The sequence below is a fragment of the Peromyscus californicus genome, unplaced genomic scaffold (genome assembly GCF_007827085.1).
Source record: "Peromyscus californicus insignis strain IS unplaced genomic scaffold, ASM782708v3 Scaffold_20__1_contigs__length_68692818, whole genome shotgun sequence".
NCBI lineage: Eukaryota > Metazoa > Chordata > Mammalia > Rodentia > Cricetidae > Peromyscus > Peromyscus californicus.
In genome coordinates this window covers 45615992-45639822 of record NW_026294503.1, presented here as the reverse complement: position 1 = coordinate 45639822, position 23831 = coordinate 45615992, and the positions used below count along the sequence as shown (strand labels likewise).

The following is a 23831-nucleotide window of genomic DNA, read 5'->3' as shown; positions in this document are numbered from 1 at the left end:
GCAGGTGTTCAAGGCCAAGCTGGTCCACATAGTGAGTTCCAGACCAGCCAAAACTATATAGTGAGGCCTTTTCTCAAACACAAAAAAGTAAATGGAAGAGCACAGTGACATGCACATGTAGTACCAGTTACTCAGGAGGCTGAAACAGGAACTTTACTTGAGCTTAGGAGTTCCAGGCCAGCCCGTGCAGTATATCAACACTTCTACTCTAAACAAAAAAGGCCAGGTATGGTAACACACACCTTTAATCCTAGCACTCAAGAGGCAGAGGCAGGTGGATCTCTAATTTCAGGCCAGCCTGGACTAGAGAGAGTCCCAGGACAGCCAGAGCTACACAGGGAAACCTTGTGTCAAAAAACCTCGGGGGCGGGAGGGACATAGGGCTGGTGAGATGGTTCAATTAGTAAAGGCATTTGCAACCTAGCCTGATGACCTGAGTTCTATCCTTGGAACATGGATGGCTGAAAGAGAGAAATGGCTGGCAAGGTGTCCTCTGACCTCCACAAGCATGCTATGGGGCATACACACAGACACACATACCAGGAGATTACCCCACACACACACACAGACACACAGACATATATACAAAAACACACACACAGACAGAGACACACACACCAGGAGACTACCCTAGACACACACACACAGACACACACACACAGACACACACAGACACACACACACACACACACACACACACACACACACACACGAGACTACCCCCAGAAAGGTGGTAGTTGCTTCCTAATCATGTGCACCCTCCTCATACCTCACATTAGGACCTACTTTGAAAGCTTAAGACCCAAAGGAACTCGGCATGCAAGCTGGGTTGGGTCAATTATTCTCTTACTCCCTGTTTTTCTAAAACAGAGTCTTACTGTGTTGCCCAGGTTGACCATCAATTTATAATTCTCCTGTCTCAGCCTGAGTGTTGGAATTATGGTTAGGTGCTACCATGTAGGGCTCAGATTCTCTTTATTTGGAAACCTCAAGGTCAAGATACAAATATTTTAGTCTATCTCCTCCATCAACACTAGTCAAAGTAAACTGTAAAGTAAAATGAGGATTTCATTTTCTTTTCCAAATCAGCTGCCTATTCTGGAAACTCTGCAGTCTAAAGTCATCCAGTCTCTTGTCACCCCTCTTCTTCAATCTGGCATCTAGCACTCTGATCACCGTGTGGTAAATTAAAGACAGCCTTGAGTATTTTGTCAATCTTCTCACTGAGAGGCAGTAATGTTGCCCTTGCCCTTTAAATCTGGAGCCGTTCTGTGACTTGCTTTAATTTGACAGAACATGGAGGACTTCTGAGGCTGGGCCTTAAGGTATCTGTGGCTTCTGCATTCTTGGAACATACCCTGGTGGATCCCAGCCACCCTAAGGCAAGTAGAGAGGTCACATGGAGATGCTCCTCAAAGTTTAGTCAACAGCTTCAAGCTGAGCTTCCAACTGGCAGCTTACACTGGCTGCCAGCCCTGGGTTGAGTTGTTCTGGACATTTCTGGACAACTGGGCATCCAGTTGACATAAGAGCCAGCCAATAATACAACATTGGAGCAGAAGAACTGCCCTGCTCAGCTCAGTCAACCACCAAGTCTTAAAAACAGCACAAGGCTTCTGTGCTAGAGTTTTAAAATATGTAAAGAGACTTCATTTTTTAGAGCCAATTAAGTTACAAGAAAATTGTAAAGACAGAGCATTCCTATATATACCCTAACCTAGTCTATGCTCATTATTACCCTGGTCCTAACCTGGTCCATTTGTCACAGTTAAAAGTACCACAACGACACATTATCATTTACTGAAGTGCATATTCCACTGAGATCTTATTAGTATTTACACACATCCCTGGATCCCACTTAGGATAACACACTGCATATAGTCATTGTGTCTCCTTAGGCTCCTCTTGGCTTTTCTTAGACATTTTCATTTTCCTTGATAACTGCAGTCAGGTATTTTGTAGAACACCCTTACAATGGGATCTTTTTTTTTTTTTTTTTTTTGAGTAGAGTAGGGCAATGGGTTTAAAGGAAGAAGTGCTACTTCTCACTCCTTCAAGAGTGGAAACATGACGTCACTGATGATGATGAACTTGATCCTCTGGCTGAAGGGTGTTTGCCAGGTGTCGCCACTATGTGAAGCCACATTAAAGGAGTGGGAAGTTACTATCCACACCCTTCAGAGTGGAGTATCTACATAATCATTTCAGATTCTTGTGTTCTGGGGACTGAATTGATTTAATAAGTTCTGGTGTAGATTCAACACATAATAGGATATCTGAAACACACTCAAATTATTTAGCACTTTCTGCCATATTTTATTAGATATGTGCCACAGTTCTGTCTACTTATAACACTGTTCCACCTCTACCCACCTACACACAAACCAGTAAAACAAAATCCTTTTATTCTTCCTCGAAAGCCAAGACCATGTGTTCCTTCTTCACTGTGGAGTTTCCTTCCAGGAAGAATTCAATGTTTTCAGGTAGATATACATTTAATAACAGTATCACAGCCCATGTATGACTCTCAAGTAGACTAAAAGTTCTCAGCATGCAAACACCATGTCTAACATAACCCAGAGCACCTATAGCTAGGATACAGCAAATAGTTAGGTATCCATTAAATGCTTTGAAACTTAATCAACTAGATGCCTATAAAAGTTCGTTATTTTTGGCGGGCGGTGGTGGAGCACCTTTAATCCCAGCACTGGGGAAGCAGAGCCAGGTAGATCTCTGTGAGTTTGAGGCCAGCCTGGCCTACAGAACCAGTTCCAGGACAGGCTCCAAAGCTATACAGAGAAACCCTGTCTCAAAAAAAAACAAAAAACAAAAGTTCATCATTTTTTATAATATCTCAATAAAAGGAAGGATAACACCAAACAAGTAAGGTCCAAGATATGTCAGCAAATCTACAATAGAGCTAAATCTCTGTTAATACACAGTTCCACTCTGTTGTAGCTAGACAAGGCACCAGAGAAAAGATCATTCCATGAGTGAGAGCCACATATGACAGATAAAATACATTTCAGGTCAATAAGCATATAAATGTCAAATGAAGTAGGTCAAACGCACCTCTAAGGGAATAGGGAATCAAATACATAACTCCTACCTTTACGTTTTCTGATGTGCTGTTAAAGACTTTACAGAACATAATTCTCATACTTAACCTCTGCAAGTGTGGAACAAAAGACTGACTCATGCTGTTAACTGTATTCAGTATTCTGTCTTGTATACAACAGGGAAATTCACTAAGAAGCAGTCCTTGGGGAAAACATAAGGAATAGTCACTGTGCCTCTGAAAGAAATATTAAGGGCTTCTAGAGTTCTACTATGACAACTCTGTTGATGTGTATGCTTTTAGTATTTATAATAGACACTTTCACTAAAAAAATCATAATTCCAAGACTGTTGTTGGCCATATAAAATTGCATACCAGTGACCATTCAGGGTAAAGATAGGCAATAGTCATAAACTAATGTGAAACTAATATTCTTCTTGTTTTCACTTAAAACAATAGCGCATCAATCACTAAAAATCAAATCATGCCAGGCAGTGGTGGTGAAGCCTTTAATCTCAGCACTTGGGAGGCAGAGGCAGGCGGATCTCTGTGAGTTCAAGGCCAGCCTGGTCTACAGAGCTAGTTCCAAGACAGCTAGGGCTACACAGAGAAACCCTGCCTCGAAACACCAAAAATAAACAGATAAATATATATCACTATTTATATGGACAACTCCGTGTGTCAGCACCCAGGACAGTTCCTGGCACACAACAAGTGGTCAGTAAATATTTGCTGAATTAGTAAGAGACAGAGAGAGGAGGAGCAAGAAAAAGAGGTAAAAGTAAAAATAAGCAATGAGACAGGTGTGGCACGTGCCTATAATTCTATCATTTGGAGGCTGAGGAATGAGAACTGAGTTTGAGGCCAGACTGGACTGCACAGAGAGTTTAAAATAGCCTGCCTACAATAGATAGTACCTGAAGAAAAAAAAAAAAAAAAGGTAATAATAGGGTAGGTGAGAGAGATCAGCAGGTAAATGTGCTTTTTGTGTAAACTTGGTGACCTGACTTCAAGTCCCAGGAACCCATAAAAATGTGGACTCCAACCAGGCAGTGGTGGTGCACGCCTCTTTAATTCCAGCACTAGGGAGGCAGAGCCAGGTGGATCTCTGTGAGTTCGAGGCCAGCCTGGTCTACAGAGTTGAGATCTAGGACAGGCACCAAAACTACACAGAGAAACCCTGTCTCAAAAAACCGGAAAAAAAAAAAAAAAAAAAAAGGTGGCCTCCGTAAAGTTGTGCTCTGACCTCCACAAATGTACTATGGAATATGTGTCCACATACACATCCTGTGATAAGAAGATAATAAATTTTTAAAAATTCTAAAATAATACAACAAGCAATAATGGAAAGAACACATTTCCATAATTTAGGAATTATCTATGATTTACCTACTGAGGGCTTTTAAAGCTACTGCCTGCTTATCTCTTTTTGGCAGAAAAAAAAGAATCTTCCTAAACTCAAGCAATTAAAATCTAGAGTTCCCAACTCTGGACAAATATATAATCTCTGAATGTAAGCATCTCTCTCCAAGAAAAAAGCCTGGAAAATACTGCACAGTTCTAGAGACCCTCTTCATGAGGAACTTATGCTCCAAGAAGCTGTCCTTTCCTAGGCCCACCCTAGCACATTCTCTTGGTATCTTGTAAATTTATTTGGCCAGCATACTCATATATAACTTTTCTTAATATCTGCTCCATAATTTCAGTAACTCCAAACCTTTCCCCTCAAGAAATCTTGTCATTTCAAGTTTTCAATTACATATTCCACTCTCTAGATCAGTGATTCTATTTCCAAGGCAATACAAAGAAAAGCTAAACTCTCTTTCCTCTCAATATCTGCACCCCACCCCACCCCATCAAGTAGGAGCAGGATCTGACCTGAGCTCAGATACGACAGCACATTGATTCCTAGCTTCCATCAAGCTTGCAAATCTGACAGCCCTTTTATATTTCCACTGTTCCTTCCACTCATTCTTTTCCTCTTTTTTCAAGCAAAGCACAGCCTTCTCCAGTCTTAAAAAAAATTTTTTTGAGCTGGGAGTGGTGGCACACACCTTTCACCCCAGCAATCTGAGGCAGAGGCAGATGGATCTCTGAGTCTGAGACCAGCCTGGTCTATACAGCAAGTTCCAGGACAACCAGGCCTACATAGAGAGAACCTATCTGAAGAAACAAAAAACAGCTGGTTGGTGGTGGCCCACAACTGTAATCCCAGTGCTTGGGAAGCAGAGATAGGTGGATCACAGGGTTTGAGGCCAGTATCTACACAGTGAGTTTCAAGACAGCCAGAGCTTACACAGAGAAACTCCGTCTCAAAAAAACAAAACAAAACAAAACAAAAAAACCCAACCCCCCCCCCCCAAAAAAAAACCAAAAAGACAAGAAAGAAAGAAAAGAAACAAAAACAAAAAAAAACTTTTCAAAGTTTTAAAACTTTTATTACAGGAGTTTTTATTTACATATAAGGTAAATGTGAATGAACCTCTACATAGCCATCCTCAAGCTTCAACAGCTGTCCATAGTCTACTATACTTTTCTCATCTATACCTCAACTCATCTGTCACCATATTTAATGACTACTTGGGGGGGGGGGTTGTGTTGTTTTGTTTTGTTTTCAAGACAAGGTTTCTCTGTGTGTTGCTCTGGCTGTCCTGGACTCACTCTGTAGACCATGCTGGTCTTAAACTCAGAGATCCACCTGCCTCTCTCTCCCGAGTGCTGGGATTAAAGATGTGCACCACCGCCTGGCTTCAATGACTATTACTTTATAATTTTATTGGGTAAAATTGATCTATCATATTTGTAATTTTTATTAACATTGCAAATTACACCATCCTATCAAACACAGAGCATCTCCATCAACTCTCATAGGTTTTCTCATGTCTTTTCCCTTTAATAAGTCTTTTACTGTTGTTTTAATAGATGGGTTCTTCTGGACTCAAGTAATCAGACTCTTCAGTGCTAGGATTACAGGCTGAGACTACAGGCATCTTCCACAGTGATGAGCCCTATCACTATTTTTGTCTTTCTTCTGAGACAAGGTCTTGCTATGTAGGGATTGACAAGGAACTTTAATGTAGTCCAGGCTGGCCTCAAACTCACAATCCTACCTCAACCTCCCAAGTGCTGGGATTACAGGTGTAAACCATCATACTAGCTTTCATTACTTCTTAAAAAAATATCTAGAACTGGAGAGTAGCTCAATTTGTAGAGTGCTTGCCTAGCATGAAGGAAGCTCTGGGTTTTATCTCTAGTACCACAGAAATCAAATGTGCCTATAATCCCAGCACTTAAAAAAAAAAGGTTTGGAGACAGGAGAATCATGGCTCTCCAGCAGTCTCCAGGTAATTACACTGATATCTCAAATACTCATTGTATCTTGCTCCTCCCAGAGGGAACAATTGCTTAAGGCTGCCAAGTTCAGAGAATAGGTCCGCATGTGGCCTTTGAGGAATAGTCTCTACACCCTTTTCTAATCACACTGGGCCACCTGAGCATCTGATAGTTCCTGGAAAAGGCTGGGGACCTCCGTAGCCTTTTCTTCTGTCTAGAACACTGTTCTCCTCACTTTTCACGTAGCTGGCCTCCTGGTCCTTTGGCTAACATCTTGTCTCAGAGGCCTTGCTCGATAGTCTAAGCTCCTCTTCCTAGTCCCCTTTTAATCTATGCTTTATTTTCCATTCTTCACAGTACTTATAGTGGTTATAATTACTATCTTTATATTTATTTGTCTCTCTTTAGAACGTGGGCACCTTGAGAATAACTACTCCCTGTTATATCACCTTTTAACATATAATTAAAAATTATTTATTGAGGGCTAGAGAGATGGTTAAGTGGTTAAGAGCACTCACTACTCTTTCAGAGAACTCAAGATTGGTTCCTAGCACCCACATGGTGGTTCATAACCAGTTCCAAGAGGTCCTACACCCTCTTCTGACCTGCTTATGTACCAGGCACTCTATGGGTGCACATACATGCATGCAGACAAAACATTAAAAATATAATAATTGAAAAAAGAAATAGAAGCTGGGTGGTGGTAGTGCATACCTTTAATCTCAGCACTCGGGAAGCAGAGGCAGGCAGATCTTTGTGAGTTTGAGGTCCGCCAGGTCTACAGAGCAAGTTCCAGGACAGCCAGGGCTACACAGAGAAACCCTGTCTCAGAGAGGGGGAAAAAAGAGCCAGGCGGTGGTGGCACACGCCTTTAATCCCAGCACTTGGGAGGCAGAGGCAGGTGGATCTCTGTGAGTTCGAGGCCAGCCTGGGCGACAGAGTGAGTTCCGGGAAAGGTGCAAAGCTACACAGAGAAACCCTGTCTCGAAAAACCAAAAACAAAGAAAGAAATAGATTTAGCTCAAACCACATTTTATAGAAAATGCTCCACTTATCCTCAGAACCTGCTTTCTATTCACAGATATCTATAAATTAACATAGTATTATGATAAAGTCCTACATTAACAAAAAATCATTACAAATATAAGATTTTATATTAAAAAAGCAAGACAGGGAGATAAAATCATTTTAGTTAAAAAGACTGATGAAGATTAAGTTAAAATCCAGTTTCTTTTTTTTTGTTTGTTTGAGGCAAGGATTTGCTATGTAGGCCTGGATGGCTTGCTATTCACTTGATAGCCCAGACTGGCCTCAAATTCAAGCCAATCCTCCTGTCTCAGCATCCCAAGGATATTACAAGCATATGTCTCCAGACCCAACTTTGTTCTCTTATTTTTAGTCCAACTGATTTTGAATTAATACACAATTAAGTAACTAAAAACCAAGAAAGCCAATCTTTCCTTCCATCCTACAAAACAAAACTTGTCTCATGTATTTCTGGTTTGTTTCAAAATTCCCAAGTATATACAACTTTCATAACAGAATTTACAATAAAATACTAGTATTCTAAGAATGAATCACAATCATTACCCAGCCTTGTAGGAGGCTGAGGCTTTAGAATCAAAAATTTAAGGCTTGTCTAGACTGCCAAGTAAGTCCAAGGTCAGCCTAGGTGACTTTGCCAGACACTGTCTCAAAATAAAAATTTAAAAAGGGATAGGAGTATAGCTCAGAGGCAGAGTAGTTGCCTAACATGAGCCAGGCCTTGGGTTTAATCCATAGTAACACACACACACACACACACACACACACACACACACACACACACACACACAGGCCTGCGCACACAAACACGCGTGCAATCAATCAATCAGGTAAAATCTTGTTTTTAAATTGTCATGTAGCATAATGAAGAAGTATACTGAGAAGAAAGATATCATCAATCTAATTTCTAAATTCACCCACAACAAAACACCCACTCAGTCCATCCACAGCCACTCACTACCTGTTTAATTACTCCTCCAGCTGTTCCTCTGCTGGGTGATGTACTGACCTTGGAACTGTTTTCTTCCTCTACTTCTCCCTCATTGGTTTGCATGGGAACAGACTCTGTGCAAAACTCTGCAGAAACACAGACACTGCCTGAAAGGTAAAAAGAGAAAAACACATGTAAAGACTTCAAGGCACAAGTTTGCTTTTTCTAATATTTATAGACGAAAATCTGTCCCGGCGATCCTGGACGCTAGGAAGCAATGACTTTAATCAGGTATACCTCTCAGTGTGCATATGTGTACGGCAAGGCATCTGAGAGAAAAAAGAGGGAGAGGTGGAGTGGGAATCTTCTCCATCTTGAAGGACAGTGGAAAAGGTATTACTAGCTTTACATTTCTTGACCTATTTGTTAGGCTTCTGGAGAAGGTGAGATAGAAATCTTCAATGATGCCAATGAGCAAAGAGGTGATACCACACTGGGTCTCACTTCCTGGGCTATGCTACTGGAATTGACTGCCTGTCTTGGGTTTATAGCTATGCTGAGGCTTTTGTAACTGATGTACTCATCACTCAGTATATCTTTTAAAGAAAATATGCCCCAAACTAAATGTCAGCTCATTTATTTTTACACAAATTGGCTATCTATAGAATAATACAATAAAAGTAGTTTCCTCTAATAGTAAGAGCTAAGGCCTGTGACATGAACTGTCACACATGTCCTGGGAACAGAACCTGGGTCCCTGTAAGAGCGGTAAGCATAATGGCTGAGTCACCGCTCAAGCCCTGAAAGTTAACTTTTAAAGCTTCCTTTTGACACTTCGTGTTTTTGCAATTTTCCTCAAAACTGCCATTCATCCTGGCCCCATTCTCTTCCTCCTCATCTTCTTTTTCTGAGACATGGTTTAACAGCCCTGGCTGTCCAGTAACTCACCCTGTAGACTAGGCTGGCCTCAAACTCACAGAGATTCACCTGCCTCTACTAAGACATACGCTACCACTGCCCAGCTTAGTCTTTTTTTTTTAACCTTAGATTTTCCATATGAAAGAATATATACAATATTTATCTTAAAATCTGGCTTATAATTTAAAGAATTAAAATATGTAATTCTTAAGAAATAATTAGTCAAACTAACCGAAAGGAACCACTATGACTGACCATTACAATAGACACTACAAGTGACCACCACACTGACCACAACAGTGGCCACTACAACCGACAATCACAACAAACACTACAATTGATCATCACAGTGACCATGGCAATGACCAATATGGCCACATCAGTGATAACCACAGTAACCACTACAACTAACCAACCATCACAGTGAGCACTAAGATAACCATCACAGTGAAAAATAAAAGTGACCCCCACAGTGATGACAGTGACCACCACAGTGACCACTCCAATTGACCATTACAGGAGACACTATAACTGACCACCACAGTGACCATGACAGTTATCATCATGGCTGATCATCACAGAGAACACTACAAGTGACCACCCCAGTGACCACTATGACTGACCCTCAGAGTGAACTCTACAACTGACCACCACAGTGACTAAGGCAGTGACCACATCAATGACCATCAGTGTCCACTATGACTAGCCATCACAGTGGACACTATCACTGACCACCACAATGACTACTATGACTGACTACCACAGTGAACACTACAATTGACCACCAAAGTGCCCACAACCATTACCATTATGGCTGACTATCAGAGTGGACATAACTGATCAGCATAGCGACCACCTTGTAACAGCTAAAAAAAAAAAAAAAAAAAAAAAAAAAAAAAAAAAAGATGCTCATAATGCATGCTTCTGTGCAGAGAAACTCTTTGGGTATGTACCCAGTCCTAGATATCTGCCATGGTACAGGCCTCTCTACAGCTAAGTCCTAAGACCTGAGGCCATTTCCACATTGGTTATGTGGCAAAGGGGTATCAAAATATCTATTGTGCTCACTAATAAAGTTTTTAAGGAACAACTGTATATTTATGTAATGAGAAATATAAAACTGACATAGTAGTAGCTGTCACTCAACCTCTATTCACTCAGGTCCAGATGAACCAACATTGTTCATGCCTCTGTGCTCACAAGTGAAAAAAGCTTCTTAGAGTTGATCATGTCCTTCACTTTTTATGGCAATTATGCATAAATAGGATAGTTCTTTCTATGAAAATTAAGTTGGTGGAGCTGGAGATTCAGCTCAGTTGGTACAGTGCTTGCCTAGCATTTTTGAGGCCCTGAGTTGGATCCCTAGAACCCTATAAAATTAGATGTGGTGTGCACATCTAATCCTATAAAATCCAAACACTTGAAAGACTGAACAGGAGGATGCTTTAACTTGAGAGACAGTGAGGTCCTACCTCAAAAGCAAGAGAAAGAGGAAGAGAAGAAAAAGCTGACACCACTGGAAAAATTGAATAACCTATGCAGAAGATGTGGCACACACACAGTGCTTCACAACTGTGTCCCTCTTGGTTAAAGTAAAGATCACAGTCATAGGCCATGTGTCATCATCATACTCAGCCCTTGGTCCTGCTCCCAGGCCTCTGTGGCTCCCAGAAAATGCTGTTTCTCCCCAACAGCCTCTAGATCCCTGCTCCCTCAGCAAGGGGCTCTATCCTTGGCCTTTCTTTTAAAAAACATTTTACATGTATGTCTGGCTCTTCACCTGTTTTTTTAAAAAAGATTATTTTATTTTACTTTATGTGTATAAATGTTTTGCCTGAATGTATGTATATGCACCACATGTGTGCCTGCTGTAGCCCCTGGCCATGGGGTTATAGATGGTTATGAGCCACCATGTGGGTCCTCTGCAGTGCTCTTAACCACTGAGCCATCTCTCTAGCCCCTCCCTGGCCCCTCTTATCTGCTGGCCACTGACTAGGCTAATGTGATGCTCGATGACAGAAGACAGAGAGACTGGCAATGGCTGAGCAGCTTTTCTATGACAGGCCATCATTCTTACCAGGTGAACTTCAGTTACAGCTTTACTTTCCTCACCCTTTGGATCTACCAACCTGGTCTTTATTTATTTATTTATTTTAACATCTGTTCTAGCCTGACTTGCTTAACTCTCTCTGTCCCTCACTCTGTCAGTCACTGCTCTTCCCCTTCAATGACTCCTCTTCCCCGTCCCCAGAAATGAACACTCATCTGTCTTCCGCCCTTCCTATTACTCTCTACCTTCCAGGCCTAAACCCTGACTTTTGCCCCTATACTCACTTCTCAATCATTATCTCTTCACAGGCTCTTGCCCATTCATCACGGCCCAGTTGGGTCCGGCCTGCTCTATCCCAGCCCTCCATTTGCTAAAGGGTACTGAACTAGCCAGCAGCTGGCGACAGCAGACAACCTTACCGCTACTAAGCATGAAGGGGTGAGGAGCAGTGACAAACAAGTAAAGCCAGCTGTAGCTATAACCAGACCCAAACACTAAGACTTATTTATGTGTGGCCTTGAGAAAATGACTGCTTGTCTCAGGCTTGGTGTCCCTAAGGAAACTTGGGAGGAATCATTTTTCTGAGGATCAGTGGTCATACATTTGCACTTGGTACACAATACTGATGGCCATTCAGGAAGCCCTCTCTCTGAATTCCCACTTCCCTATAGACGCACACTCTCAGTTACCTCTTGGTCCTTTCCCTGTGACTGTGCACCTGGAGAGGAAGGCTTCCTCATCTTTCTGCACTCCTTCAATTCTAGCTGCTCTCTGCCCCAGAGCAGATATAGCAGCTTGCCTGAGAGCTCAGAAAAACAAGATATGTGGCCCTCCACCCTTTTTCAAGTAGCAGCTGCCCAGGAAGCAGGCCTTCTTCCTCATAAATGTGGGACACCTCCACAATTCCCCACAGAAGGTAAAGTCAGCTATTTCTTTTTTAAACTATGTAGCTGAGGGTAGTCTTGAACTCCTGATCCTCTTGCCTTCATCTCCTAAAAGTGCTGGGACTATAGGCACACACCAACACACCTACCAAGTTTGTTGAGTTCTGTGGTTCAGTGCCAAGAAACTCACTGCTCTGTACATAGGCTTATTAACAGAAGCATCACCATGGCCCCTTGGATGACATCGTCTATTATCTCTTTTTCCATCAGGAGATGGAAAGTGCCATTTCTGTGCCTCTAACCCTAACCTCTGGGGTATTGAACTGAAATTTACTTTTATTTTTATTGTTTGTCTGGTGTCCTCAGAGGTCAGGAGAGGGCATCAGATCCCCTGAGACTGGAGTTATAGATGGTTATAAATTACCATGTGAATACTGAGAGTCAAACCTGGGTCCTCTGCAAGAACAACAAATGTTCCTAACTACTGAGCCAACTTCCCAGCCCTGAGACTAAAACCTTGGTAAAAGACACAAATTAAAATTTTAGGGCATTTTATATGTGGGATTTTTGAGGTTTCTGTCAAGCTAGGCTTTAGGGAGGGACAAAGTGTTTTCTTGTACATTAGGCCAAGTGAATGTTTATAGCTGTACACTAGCTTTTAGCTACTGACTCTTATAAACTATAGGCCACCCAGCATTTTGACCTCAGCAGTGACTGTAGTTATGGCAACTTTGTCGTTAGGTAAGTGGCTGTTTCTATAGAGACAAGGCTGCATGCATTAGGCTCAGAGCCTTAGCAAAAGCTTAGGGGTTTGCAGGTCTCACCAAGAATAAGCCACAGCTTGTCACAGTGGTTGATGGCACTGAAAGCTCCTGTAAACGGAATGTCAGCTGTGCAGGTAGCCTCAGCACACACTGACCACTCTGGCCTAGCAAGCAAATGCCAGCTGTGCTAGCCTCAGCAAAGAAGACAGGGCATTAGGAGGCCTGGGTAGATTCAGTGTACAGAGACTGCTGCCTGACCTTGAATTATGCCTGCCCAGCTTTTCCTAAGCCAGCATGGCTGAGGCAAAGATTAGACAGTGGACAGGAGACTTCCTTCACACACACCTTTTAGACATCAGAGAGTGAGACAATTATTAGCTGACTATAAGCTAAAAGGCAGCTGAACTTCAATCAGCACAGGCATTACAAAGCCAGCGAAGTTCTCTATTTAAATTGTTTGTGCTAGACATACGGAGGTGTTTCACAGAGGAAATGGAAATGAAGAGGTTTCTGACTGTAACTCATGTGAGAAAGGAAAGAAGGGTCTGGGCATACCCTGGCAGACCCAGACCTACTGGTTAAGACCAGCACACTGAGAGACAAAAGAACATGCTAGAGAAAGGAAGCCCCTCCCCCACACTCAATACTTTCTTCCTCACGACAACACAGTATCGATGTTTTAATATTAGGGATGTAAATCCCAAACTCATGCTGTCAGGGTGAAGTGCTTATCTGATTAGTGTGTCCAGAAGAAACTCAGCCTGGACTTGCACAGTCCAGCTCCTCTGCTGCACCTTTCCCTCACAGATACCCATTCTGCTCTGTTCCACACTCTTCTAAGAGGCAGGCTTACCTCAGACTAGGGCTGCCATCTCAACATACCTGTGAGGTCCTAGAGTTCAGGATTAGAGGCCCACTTGCCCTCAGATAGAAGTCAGCTCTCAAAAGCCAACTGTACCCATAATGGAAGGAAATTTTCATCCCTACTCGTCTCACTCCTTTGTATGCCTGTTAGTTCAGGACTTGGTAGGGAATATTATTTACTGGGTCCTCTTCTGTCCCAACTTAGGTAAAACTTATTTTCCAAATTAAGTTCACTATTCTGTATCAGCCTTCCCTTCCCAGCATTCCCATTCTATAGTACTAGTAGCAAACCTTTCCTTCCCATACTCCTCACTAACCTTGTTTCTTCCCATACATACCTTTTTCTGCATGTGACCCAGGCAAATTTCCCTATTCTCTCCACATAACACACTGTCTCTCTGTTCATCCCCAGGTCATACTTCACATGCCCCCCAAGGGTCTATGTATTAAGAGCCTGGTTCTCAGCGACGGACCTGGACCGTGCTTGGGTCTAGAAATCTTTGGGTCTTAGAAAACATGCTCTTGGAGTGGAATAGGGTGCCGGTCTCTGCCTTCTTTTGTTAACACAAAGCCCACAGCTTTGTTCTGACATGAGATATTGCCACAACATACTGCCTGACTCAGAAGTCATGGGCTAAAAACCTCAAAAACCCTGCATCAGAACCAATCTGTTTTCTGTATATGTTAATTACCTTGTGTCTTTGTATGGTGACAGAAAGCTAACAATACCCCATTAGAAATCCCGTGTGTTTACCCACATCCTTTCCTTCTAACATCCATTTAAGTTTTATTTCTAAAACTCCTCCCTGATTTTTCCATTAGTGTGCCTACTTACTGTACCTCATCTATAACCTGTTTTCCTCTTTGCCCTTTATTTTCATTCAACTTTTGCTGTTCCTTTGGAATTATTCTTATAGTTTTAAATGTGTTTCCTTTAGTCAGATGTGGTGTTCAGGAGGCAGAGGCACACCAATTTTTATGAGTTCCAGGCCAGCCTGGTCTACAGAGCTAGTTCCAGAGCACCTAGCACTATATGATGAGAACCTGCCTCAAAAAACAAAACCAAACAAAAAAATGTGTTTCCTTTTAAGTCTTGACAGGCTAGGGGTACAGCTCCAAAGTAAAGGGTGTGCCCCTAAAAGACCCACACACTGAGCTGGAGAGATGGCTCAGTGGTTAAGAGTGTATACTTCTGCAGAGAACTTGAACTTGACTCCCAGCACCGGAACTGGGTGGCTCACAACCACCTATAACTCCAGCTGCAGGCAATCCTACACCTCTACACTTCTCGCTTCTGTACTCACACGCACGTACCCATACACAGGCACACACACATATTCATTATTAAAAAGAAAAATAAATATTTAGAAAAAATCTACTTGTAAACTTTGATGACATTCTTGCTTCAAAATGTGTCTTACAGTCATTTTTAAGAGCCAGGTGGTGGTGGCACACGCCTTTAATCCCAGTGCTCGGGAGGCAGAGGCAGGTGGATCTCTGTGAGTTCAAGGGCCAGCCTGGTCTACAGAGTGAGTTCCAGGACAGGCACCAACACTACACAGAGAAACCCTGTCTCAAAAAACATAAACAAAAACAAAACAAAACAAAACAAAACAAGAATCAGTCAGTTTTACCGTCATTTTGACCAAAGAGAAGAATAAAATAGGCAATACTTAAGCACATAGTGAACCTGGGTGACACTTGGGGACTACTGACGGCTGTATAAAGTGTCGGTGCTAGAAAAGTGTTGAAAGTCAATATAAAAATTCACTGGAAGGGGTAAGCAGAGGCAGCAAAGCTGTCCCAAGAAGTGTGGTGTTTGTCCGACTTGTTCCAGCAGCACACTCCGTCACTTCACATTTAAATGACGGGCAGTCTTGACCTGGCATTGTGCTCGCACTCACACTACAGCAACTTAGTGACAGTTAATCACCATGTGAGTCATGTCATACACAGTCTGCTGGAGTCTTTAAAGCCCTCGAGGCTCCAGCCTCCGCTCTCTCCAGTCTTACCTGCTTGCTTTGTTCCAGGCATAGTGATCTACTTCCTGCTTCACCAATATGCCAGATGGGGTTAGGCTTCCATATTTCTGTCCATATTCTTTCCTCTGTCTCTCTCCCCCATGGTGTCACCAAGGAACATAACTTAAGGTCAGCTGTGTAAAGTTGTTTTTTTTTTTTTTTTTTTTTTTTTACTGACTCATCTCCAGGTGGAAGGGACTGTTTCCTTAGTGGGGTCTGTCTAAATTCTACTATGAACCTTTAGCACCTTTCTGGATTTATTTGCTCACAGAGATTCTTTATGTTAAGAGGGATGTTCCTGAACCCTTGGTATCAAATATCAGATCTTGTTAATCTCTGTATTCAGTCTACTTAAAACTGTGCACCTGCTGCTGGACAAAGTGGCCAACATCTTTAATTCCAGCACTTGGGAAGCAGAGGCAGGCGGTTCTCTGAGTTCAAGGCCAGCCTGGTCTACAGAGTGAGTTCCAGTCAGGGCTACACAGAGAAACTCTGTCTCAAAAAACAAACAAACAAAACAAAACACCAAACCAACAGTAAACAAAACTGTTCATCTGATAGGTGTTCAATGAGTTTCTATGTAGGAATAAATGAATGAACCAACTGTAGTGCTTTTTATTAAAAACGTAATATATGGGGCTAAAGACAGGGCCCAATAGTTAAGAGCACCCATGTGGCTACTCACAACCAGCTACATCTAGTTCCAGAGGATGCAATGCCCTCTTCTGGGCTCTGTGGACATAAGACACATGCATGACATATTTGCAAGCAAGACACTCATACACAAAGAATAAAAATTAAGTTTTAAAATGTTATTTCCTAGCTCTGGTGTGCTATTGTGCAGCAAGCAGGGTAATTGCAGATGATGACAATACACTGTGTATTTTAAAAAGCTGGATGGGGGCTGCAGAGATGGCTCAGAAGTTAAGAGTGCACACTGTTCTTGCAGAAGACAAGAATTAAGTTCCCATCTCCCACATGTGGCTCATGAGCACTTGTAACTCCAGTACTGACCTCTAAGAGTACCTGCACTTACCAGACACACACTCCACTCATAATTAAAAATAAAAACAAATCTAAAAAGAAAAAGCTAAAGAGAAAGATTTCCAATGTTTTCACCATAAAGATGAGAACTATGTGAGCAGGCAGGTTTATCCTGACTTAAACATCATACTATATATATACACACACACACATATATATATGTATGTATGTATCAAAACAGCATGCGTACCCCTTAAGCATGTATGATTTTTCTATTTTTACATATCTGTTAAAAAACCTCCAAAGTTTTTAAGAAGTTGATAGACAAGACTGCAAATGCTGAATAACATCAATGTAAACAATGGATGACTACTAGTACAATAACAGCGGGCTTTTTCAACTCAGATGAGAAAGACCCTGCAGAGAAACCAGGAGAAAGGACAGCAGGAGAAGTAAAGCAGCTGTGTCTCCTTCCTCTTTTAAATGCTGAAAGAAAAAAAAAAGCAGCAACCAATGCAGTAAAATATTTTAAGGTGTGTTACTTTTGTTCATGTTGCATTTGTTTAACTCCGTGAAGCTTTGTTACTGTGCCTGTGTAAAGCACCTGACAGTCTAATAAAGAACTGGCCAATAGCAAGGCAGGAGAAAGGACAGGCGGGGCTGGCAGGCAGAGAGTATACATGGAAGGAGAAATCTGGGGGGACAGCTAAGATCTAGCAGCCAGAGGAGGAAGATGACTCCAGGGGCCAGCCACCCAGCTATACAGCAAGAGTAGTAAGAGTAAGATTTACATAAGTTAGAGAAAGGAAAAGCCCAGAGGAAAAAGGTAGTTGGGATAAGTTAAGTTAAGGAAAGCTGGCTAGAAACTAAGCCAAGCTAAGGCTGGGCATTCATAATAAAGAATAAGCCGCCTCCATGTGTGATTTATTTGGGAACTGGGTGGCGGGCCTCCCAAAGGACCTAAGACCAACTAACAACGATAAATGGGCATACCAACGTGGGGCTCAAATATCCATCTATAGCCTGAGAAAGCTTAACAACAAAAAAAAGACGGCTTCTTTAAGAGGCGCGGAAAAAAAAAAAAAAAAAAAAAAAAAACTAAAACTAAAACAAAAACAAACAAACAAAAAAAACCCGGCAAGCTAAGTAAAAACCGCCTGTGGCAACACAGGTAAGGGTTTCCATAGCTAGGAAGATTTAAGAGAGTTTTTGGTCTCCTACCTCCGACCTGGACGAGGGTTTTAGGCTTGGCTTTCATGTGAAGTGGGCGGATTATCCAGGTGTACCTGAGCAGTTTAAAAGTTTGTTCATGCTGTCAAAAAAGACTAAAGAATATTGATACAAATTTAAAGTTATTTTTGTTACACTGTATATATGTTTCTACTCTTGTTTAAAGGATTTTTGTATATTGATAAAAATTTACGGTTATTTTTGCTACAACATATTTATATATATTTCTATTCTTGTTTAAGGTATTGTACTTATGCAGTTTATTTAAAAATGGAGGGTGAAACTCTAGTTTTTGAAAACTATTATTATAAACTATATAGGACAATCAAGAAACATAGGTTAGTGGTTAATCATTTATAATAATCCAATTTGTAGATATGTTAGGGATGCTTTCCAGATAATATAGAGATAAACTCTAGATAGATAGATGGTCTTCAAACCTTTCAAAGACCTACAGAATATGGCATTTAAAATGTTTTGCTAGCATAAAGTTTTTCATGACAATGAGACATATCTGTTCCTGGCAGCACTAATTTACTTCAGAGACGATGGGCATTGAAGAAACTCCTTACGGAGTTTGCTTTCATTGTGGCAATGTTAGCCCCTGGGCAAAGAAACTGTTCTTGCCTTTGACTGCTGACAATGTGCTGTGCAGACTGGACATGTAGGACACACAGGAAAAAAAAACTGCTGAACTTTGCCAAAACAAGGCAGGACAGTCCAAAATTCTTGCTTCATAGAAAAGCCTGCCAGATACTCTAGGCCTGGAGGCTGAAGATGGATGCCCCAACATTGCAGAGGAACTTTGGGTGACTGTCCAAGCAGCCAAATGTCTCTGTTGTTAGATAATATTATATCCTTCTGGGTCACTGATGGAGTTGAAGACTAAATAGTTATAGTTCCAGTTTTTCTTAGTTATGATAGAGAGTGAATCTAAAGTTTTATACCTAATTTACTAAGATAGGATAAATAATGCATTATTTTCTTTGAATAAGCTAACTACAAATGAAGTGAATATTATAAATTAATTTTTACTTGATAACAGCTTTTGTTGTATGTAGTTATACTAAATTAAAGTTAAAAATCTTTATTTTTATTTAGACAAAAAGGGGGAAATGTAGTAGAATATTTTAAGGTATGTTACTTTTGTTCATATTGAATTTGTTTAATTCTGTGAAGCTTTGTTACTGTGCCTGTGTAAAACACCTGACAGTCTAATAAAGAACTGGCCAATAGCAAGGCAGGAGAAAAGACAGGCGGGGCTGGCAGGCAGAGAGTATACACAGAAGGAGAAATCTGGGGGGACAGCTAAGATCTAGCAGCCAGAAGAGGAGGATGACTCCAGGGGCCAGCCACCCAGCTACACAGCAAGAGTAGTAAGAGTAAGACTTACATAAGTTAGAGAAAGGAAAAGCCCAGAGGAAAAAGGTAGTCGGGATAAGTTAAGTTAAGGAAAGCTGGCTAGAAACTAAGCCAAGCTAAGGCTGGGCATTCATAATAAGGAATAAGCCTCTGTGTGTGATATATTTGGGAACTGGATGGTGGGCCCCCCAAAGAACCAAAGACCAACCAACAACAATAAACCAAGACACAAAACCACAAAAACCACTGTTTATCTAGGAAACAAAAAAACATTCTTATAGTAGAACAGGGGCAAAGTTGGTGGTACAGAGTTTGCCTAGTATGTGCAAAGCCTTGGGTTTGATGCCAGCACCACCAAATAAGACAACTCAGGACAAGACTTACAGACAGCGATTCTATATTAAATGATGCAGACTCAAAGGCTGAAATTAAGGTTTGAAGGGGTCTATAGGCCCCATTTGCCACAGGAGTAGATTCAGCAAAGTGATTTGTTAAATCTCTTTTAGAAAGCAAATCCCCAGTCTCAATACCAGTGTATTCCAAAAGAAATAACTAAAACAAGAATGCAAAAAGCTGATACTGTGGACATATTTTGCCTTTTTAAAAGGATGCAGAAAATTTGGGGCTGGAGAGATGGCTCAGTAGTTAACAGCATTTGTAGCTCTTACAGAGGACATAGGTTTGGTTTTCAGAACCTACGTGGCAGCTAATAGTCATCTGTAACTCTGGGTCCAGAGGATGATACAGCCTTCATGGGCACTACATACATGGGCATAGACATATATGCAGGTAAAACACCCATATACATGAAATTAAAATAAACTGTCAGGCATGGTAGTACACATCTTTAATCTGAGCATTTGGGAGGCAGAGCTAGACAAATCTTTGTGAGTTCAAGGACAGCCTAGTCTACATAGTGAGTTCCAGGACAGCCAGGGTTATGTAGAGAGACTCCTGTCTCAAATAATAAATAAATAAATAAAAATAAAACCCACAAAACATAAATGTCTTTTTTCAAAAGAAATGAAATCCAAAATTATACAATTTATTTTTTAAATTATCTGTCTGTATGAGTGTTTGTCTACATGTTCATCTCTGTACCACATGTGTGCCTGGTGCCAGAAGAGACCAGAAGAGGGCATTAGGTCTCCTGGAACGAGAGTTACAGACAGTTGTGAGCCACATTGTGGGTATGAGAAATTGAAGCAAGGTCCTTTGGAAGAGCAGCCAGTGCTCTTAAACGCCGAACCATCTCTCCAGCCCCTAAATAAATCTTTTTTTTTTAAGAATTTGAGAAAGAAGCCTTCCCATATATTTTCCTTCTTTTTAAAATGAAGACCCCTGATTTACTGAAGATGATTTAAAAAACAAAACAAAACACTTACTTTTGACAGTATCCTGGGGCAACACAAGCCTGAGACGATCAGTCTAGGTTACATTCAGTGCAAAAAGCCAAAACCCTGAAAAGAAAAAAATAACAATGAACCATACAATGTAAGCTGCCCAGAGAAGCAGCAGAGCAGGCAATTCATCTGAATCCACACTTTCGTTTAGAGTTTGTTGGCAGTGGCCAACTCTGCAAACATCTTCCTCAAGTGTTCTTTCGAAGTTAAGTGAAAAAGAGTAAAATGTATGTGTAACACAAGGTGCCCAACACCCATTCAATAAAGGACAAGTTGTAATTAAAAATGTAAAGGCTAGGGATGAATCTCCCTGGTGCAGCACTTGCCCAAAGTGTGAGGCTCTGGGTTCCATCCTATCAACACAGAAAAGCAACAGTTTCTGAAGTGAAAATAAAATCTATGTTCAATCTTTACTACTTTCTTTTTAAACAAATTGATTTTTGATTATTATTGTATGCATTATGTGTTTGTGTGAATGAGAAAAAGCATGCAACAGTGTTCATGTGGAGGTAAGAGGACAATTTTCAGAAGACAGTTTCTCATTCCACCTTGATGTAGGTTCCAGATTAAACTCAGGTTGTTAGACAAGCACTTTTATGTGCTGAGCATCTCTGGTTTTTGTTTGTTTAGTGATAGTATCTCCCCATATGAACCACAACATGACCAGCACAGCATGATAACCCTAAGGGTTCAATAGTGGCATGCATACTTTGGCAGTAACCAATAGCCCTTTAACTGATCTTAAGGCCTGCTCAACAAAAGGAGAAGTCATGCCTGGTACTGGAAACTAGCCAACTATCTGGAGCTAGTATAGTCATGGATCTTGCGGGAGAACCTTCAACTGCCACTTTACTAAAAAAGCATAATCCCTAACTACATTCTAAATATTTATCCTATAGCCACAGGTAAGTGTACCACTCACTCCTCATCAAAGAAACTTTTCTTTGTAACTGATGGAGACCATTATTTAAAAAAAAAAAAAAGCCACAACTAATCAAAACGCAGAGAACAAGACATTATGTGATGCCCATTACCAACTGAAACAGCTATAATACAATGAGGCTCAGGGCTCATTTCAGAAGAGAGGCTGGAAAGATTATAAGAGCCAGAGGAACAGGAAGTTTGCTTTGAGATTGTTTCTCCCAGAAATGTCAGAAAGGCTACATCCCTTAAGTCTCACCAACGTGAATGCCTAAACCAGATCTGCACAATGATGACACCAATGGTCATCCTAACAGGGGGTGGGGGAAGCTCTCAGAGCCTCTACCTAGACATGGGCAACTAGGGAATGCTGAGAGTAGAAGAAATGACGTTCCCTGGGAGGAGCTCCATATAATACCAAGTGGACCACCCTGAGATCATATACATATCCAGCTACTATTATAGGTACTGAGCAGGTTGTATTGATGTATTTAGGAATACACATACACACATAACAATAATTTAAGACAAAGAAGCCATAAATTTGAGAGAGGGGGAGCATGCATAGAAGAGATTGAGGGAGAAAAAGAGGTGGGAAATGATGGAATTATGTAATAATTTCAAAGAATAAAAAATTTTTAAAAAGATAGTGTCTCCCTATGTAGCCCAGGCTGGCCAAGAACAATCCTCCTGCTTCAGTCTCCCTAGTGCTAAGATTACAGTATGCCACAATGCACAAACAAATCTTCACTATTTCTTATTTTATTTGTTCTATCTACCTCAAAAATACCAAACTGCCCTTTCAATGTCTCTATCTGGATGTCTCATAATCACCAGACTCAACTTAACCCAAACTCTACCTTCACCCTGACTTGACTACTCTCTGTCTTCACTGTCTTTACCAAGGCCCAGATCAGAATCTAAGCTCACTCACGTAATCCCACATTCCCCAGCCCTTCATACAAGCTCATCAATAAGTTCTAGCATTTATGCTTTCAAATTTTGCACCTCAGATCCACACACAATTCCTCACTTTCACTGTCATTATCTCTTTTCCCAAAGGCTCTGTTCCACTCTTGCTCCTTCCCAATCCAATGTCAAATAATGGTTGGCACGATCTCTTCAATCTAGTTCACTACCAGCAGCTAGTAAATGCAGGGCTGACTCTATTTTCTGATGACAAGTCTCTCTCCTGCTCAGAATGTATCTCCTGTGTGTGTGGAGATCAGCAAAACAAGGGTCAGTCCAGGCTGTCAGAAAACTGTCTCCACCTGGAAGTTGTCTACTTTGTTTCACAACCAACCTAGTACTCTGTCTATGAGAGGACATGCCATTCCCCACAGTTATACACTATAAGGGATAGTTTTAGGTCCCCAGTATGTCACAATGGTTGAAGTGGTACTTTACTGAATGACCATATCTACCATCACCTCTGTTTACTGTACTTAACACTGTTTGAATCAATACACCAATGGTATTACACACAGAATTAGGACTATCTTACTTACTCTCGCATGCTCCTGCTACACACACTGTTGTTACAACAATCTCAAAAGCAAATTGACCTTTGTGTATGCTGTGCCTTAAAATGAGTCAGTATCCCCACATTCCCCAAGAGTGAGTAGAAAATTTCTTAATAAAGAAAAATGAAAAAAAGTAAAAAAAAAAAAAAAAAAGGCACTAATCCTCTCCTTAGAGATTAAAAAAAAAAAATGAGCCAGTAAGTATCCATTACCTTTAGTGCAGTTTTTTTAAAAAAGAACTCACCAGACCCATCTCTGCACTGTGCATTCCACCTTGCATCTGGTCTTCTTGTCCATCACTCATGAACTAATTGCTGCTGAAGGCCGTTTGCTGATTCCCTTCCTCTCCTTTGCCACTGGTGTCCCCTCCAGGACTTTCCCAGACCCTCCTCTGAGATAAACTCTGTTATATTGGTAACATACATGAGTCTGTCTTCTTTTCCCAACATGAGCTCCCTGACAGCAAGACTGTTTTACACATCTTTTAATTAAGTGAGCAGATGTCCAACAAGCATGTGCTGAAGTGAACCCCAACTGCATC

The 23831-nt window shown here is 41.2% G+C and overlaps 1 protein-coding gene across 1 annotated transcript in view; it reads right to left on the bottom strand.

Annotated features, from left to right (window-relative positions):
• Tnrc6b (trinucleotide repeat containing adaptor 6B) overlaps positions 1 to 23831 on the bottom strand; it is a 232819-nt gene that overhangs the window by 164988 nt on the left and 44000 nt on the right. Inside the window, 2 exon segments of the mRNA XM_052748388.1 lie at positions 8445 to 8533; positions 20829 to 20903. Coding sequence (XP_052604348.1) covers positions 8445 to 8489 — 45 coding nt within the window. The 5' untranslated portion in view covers positions 8490 to 8533; positions 20829 to 20903.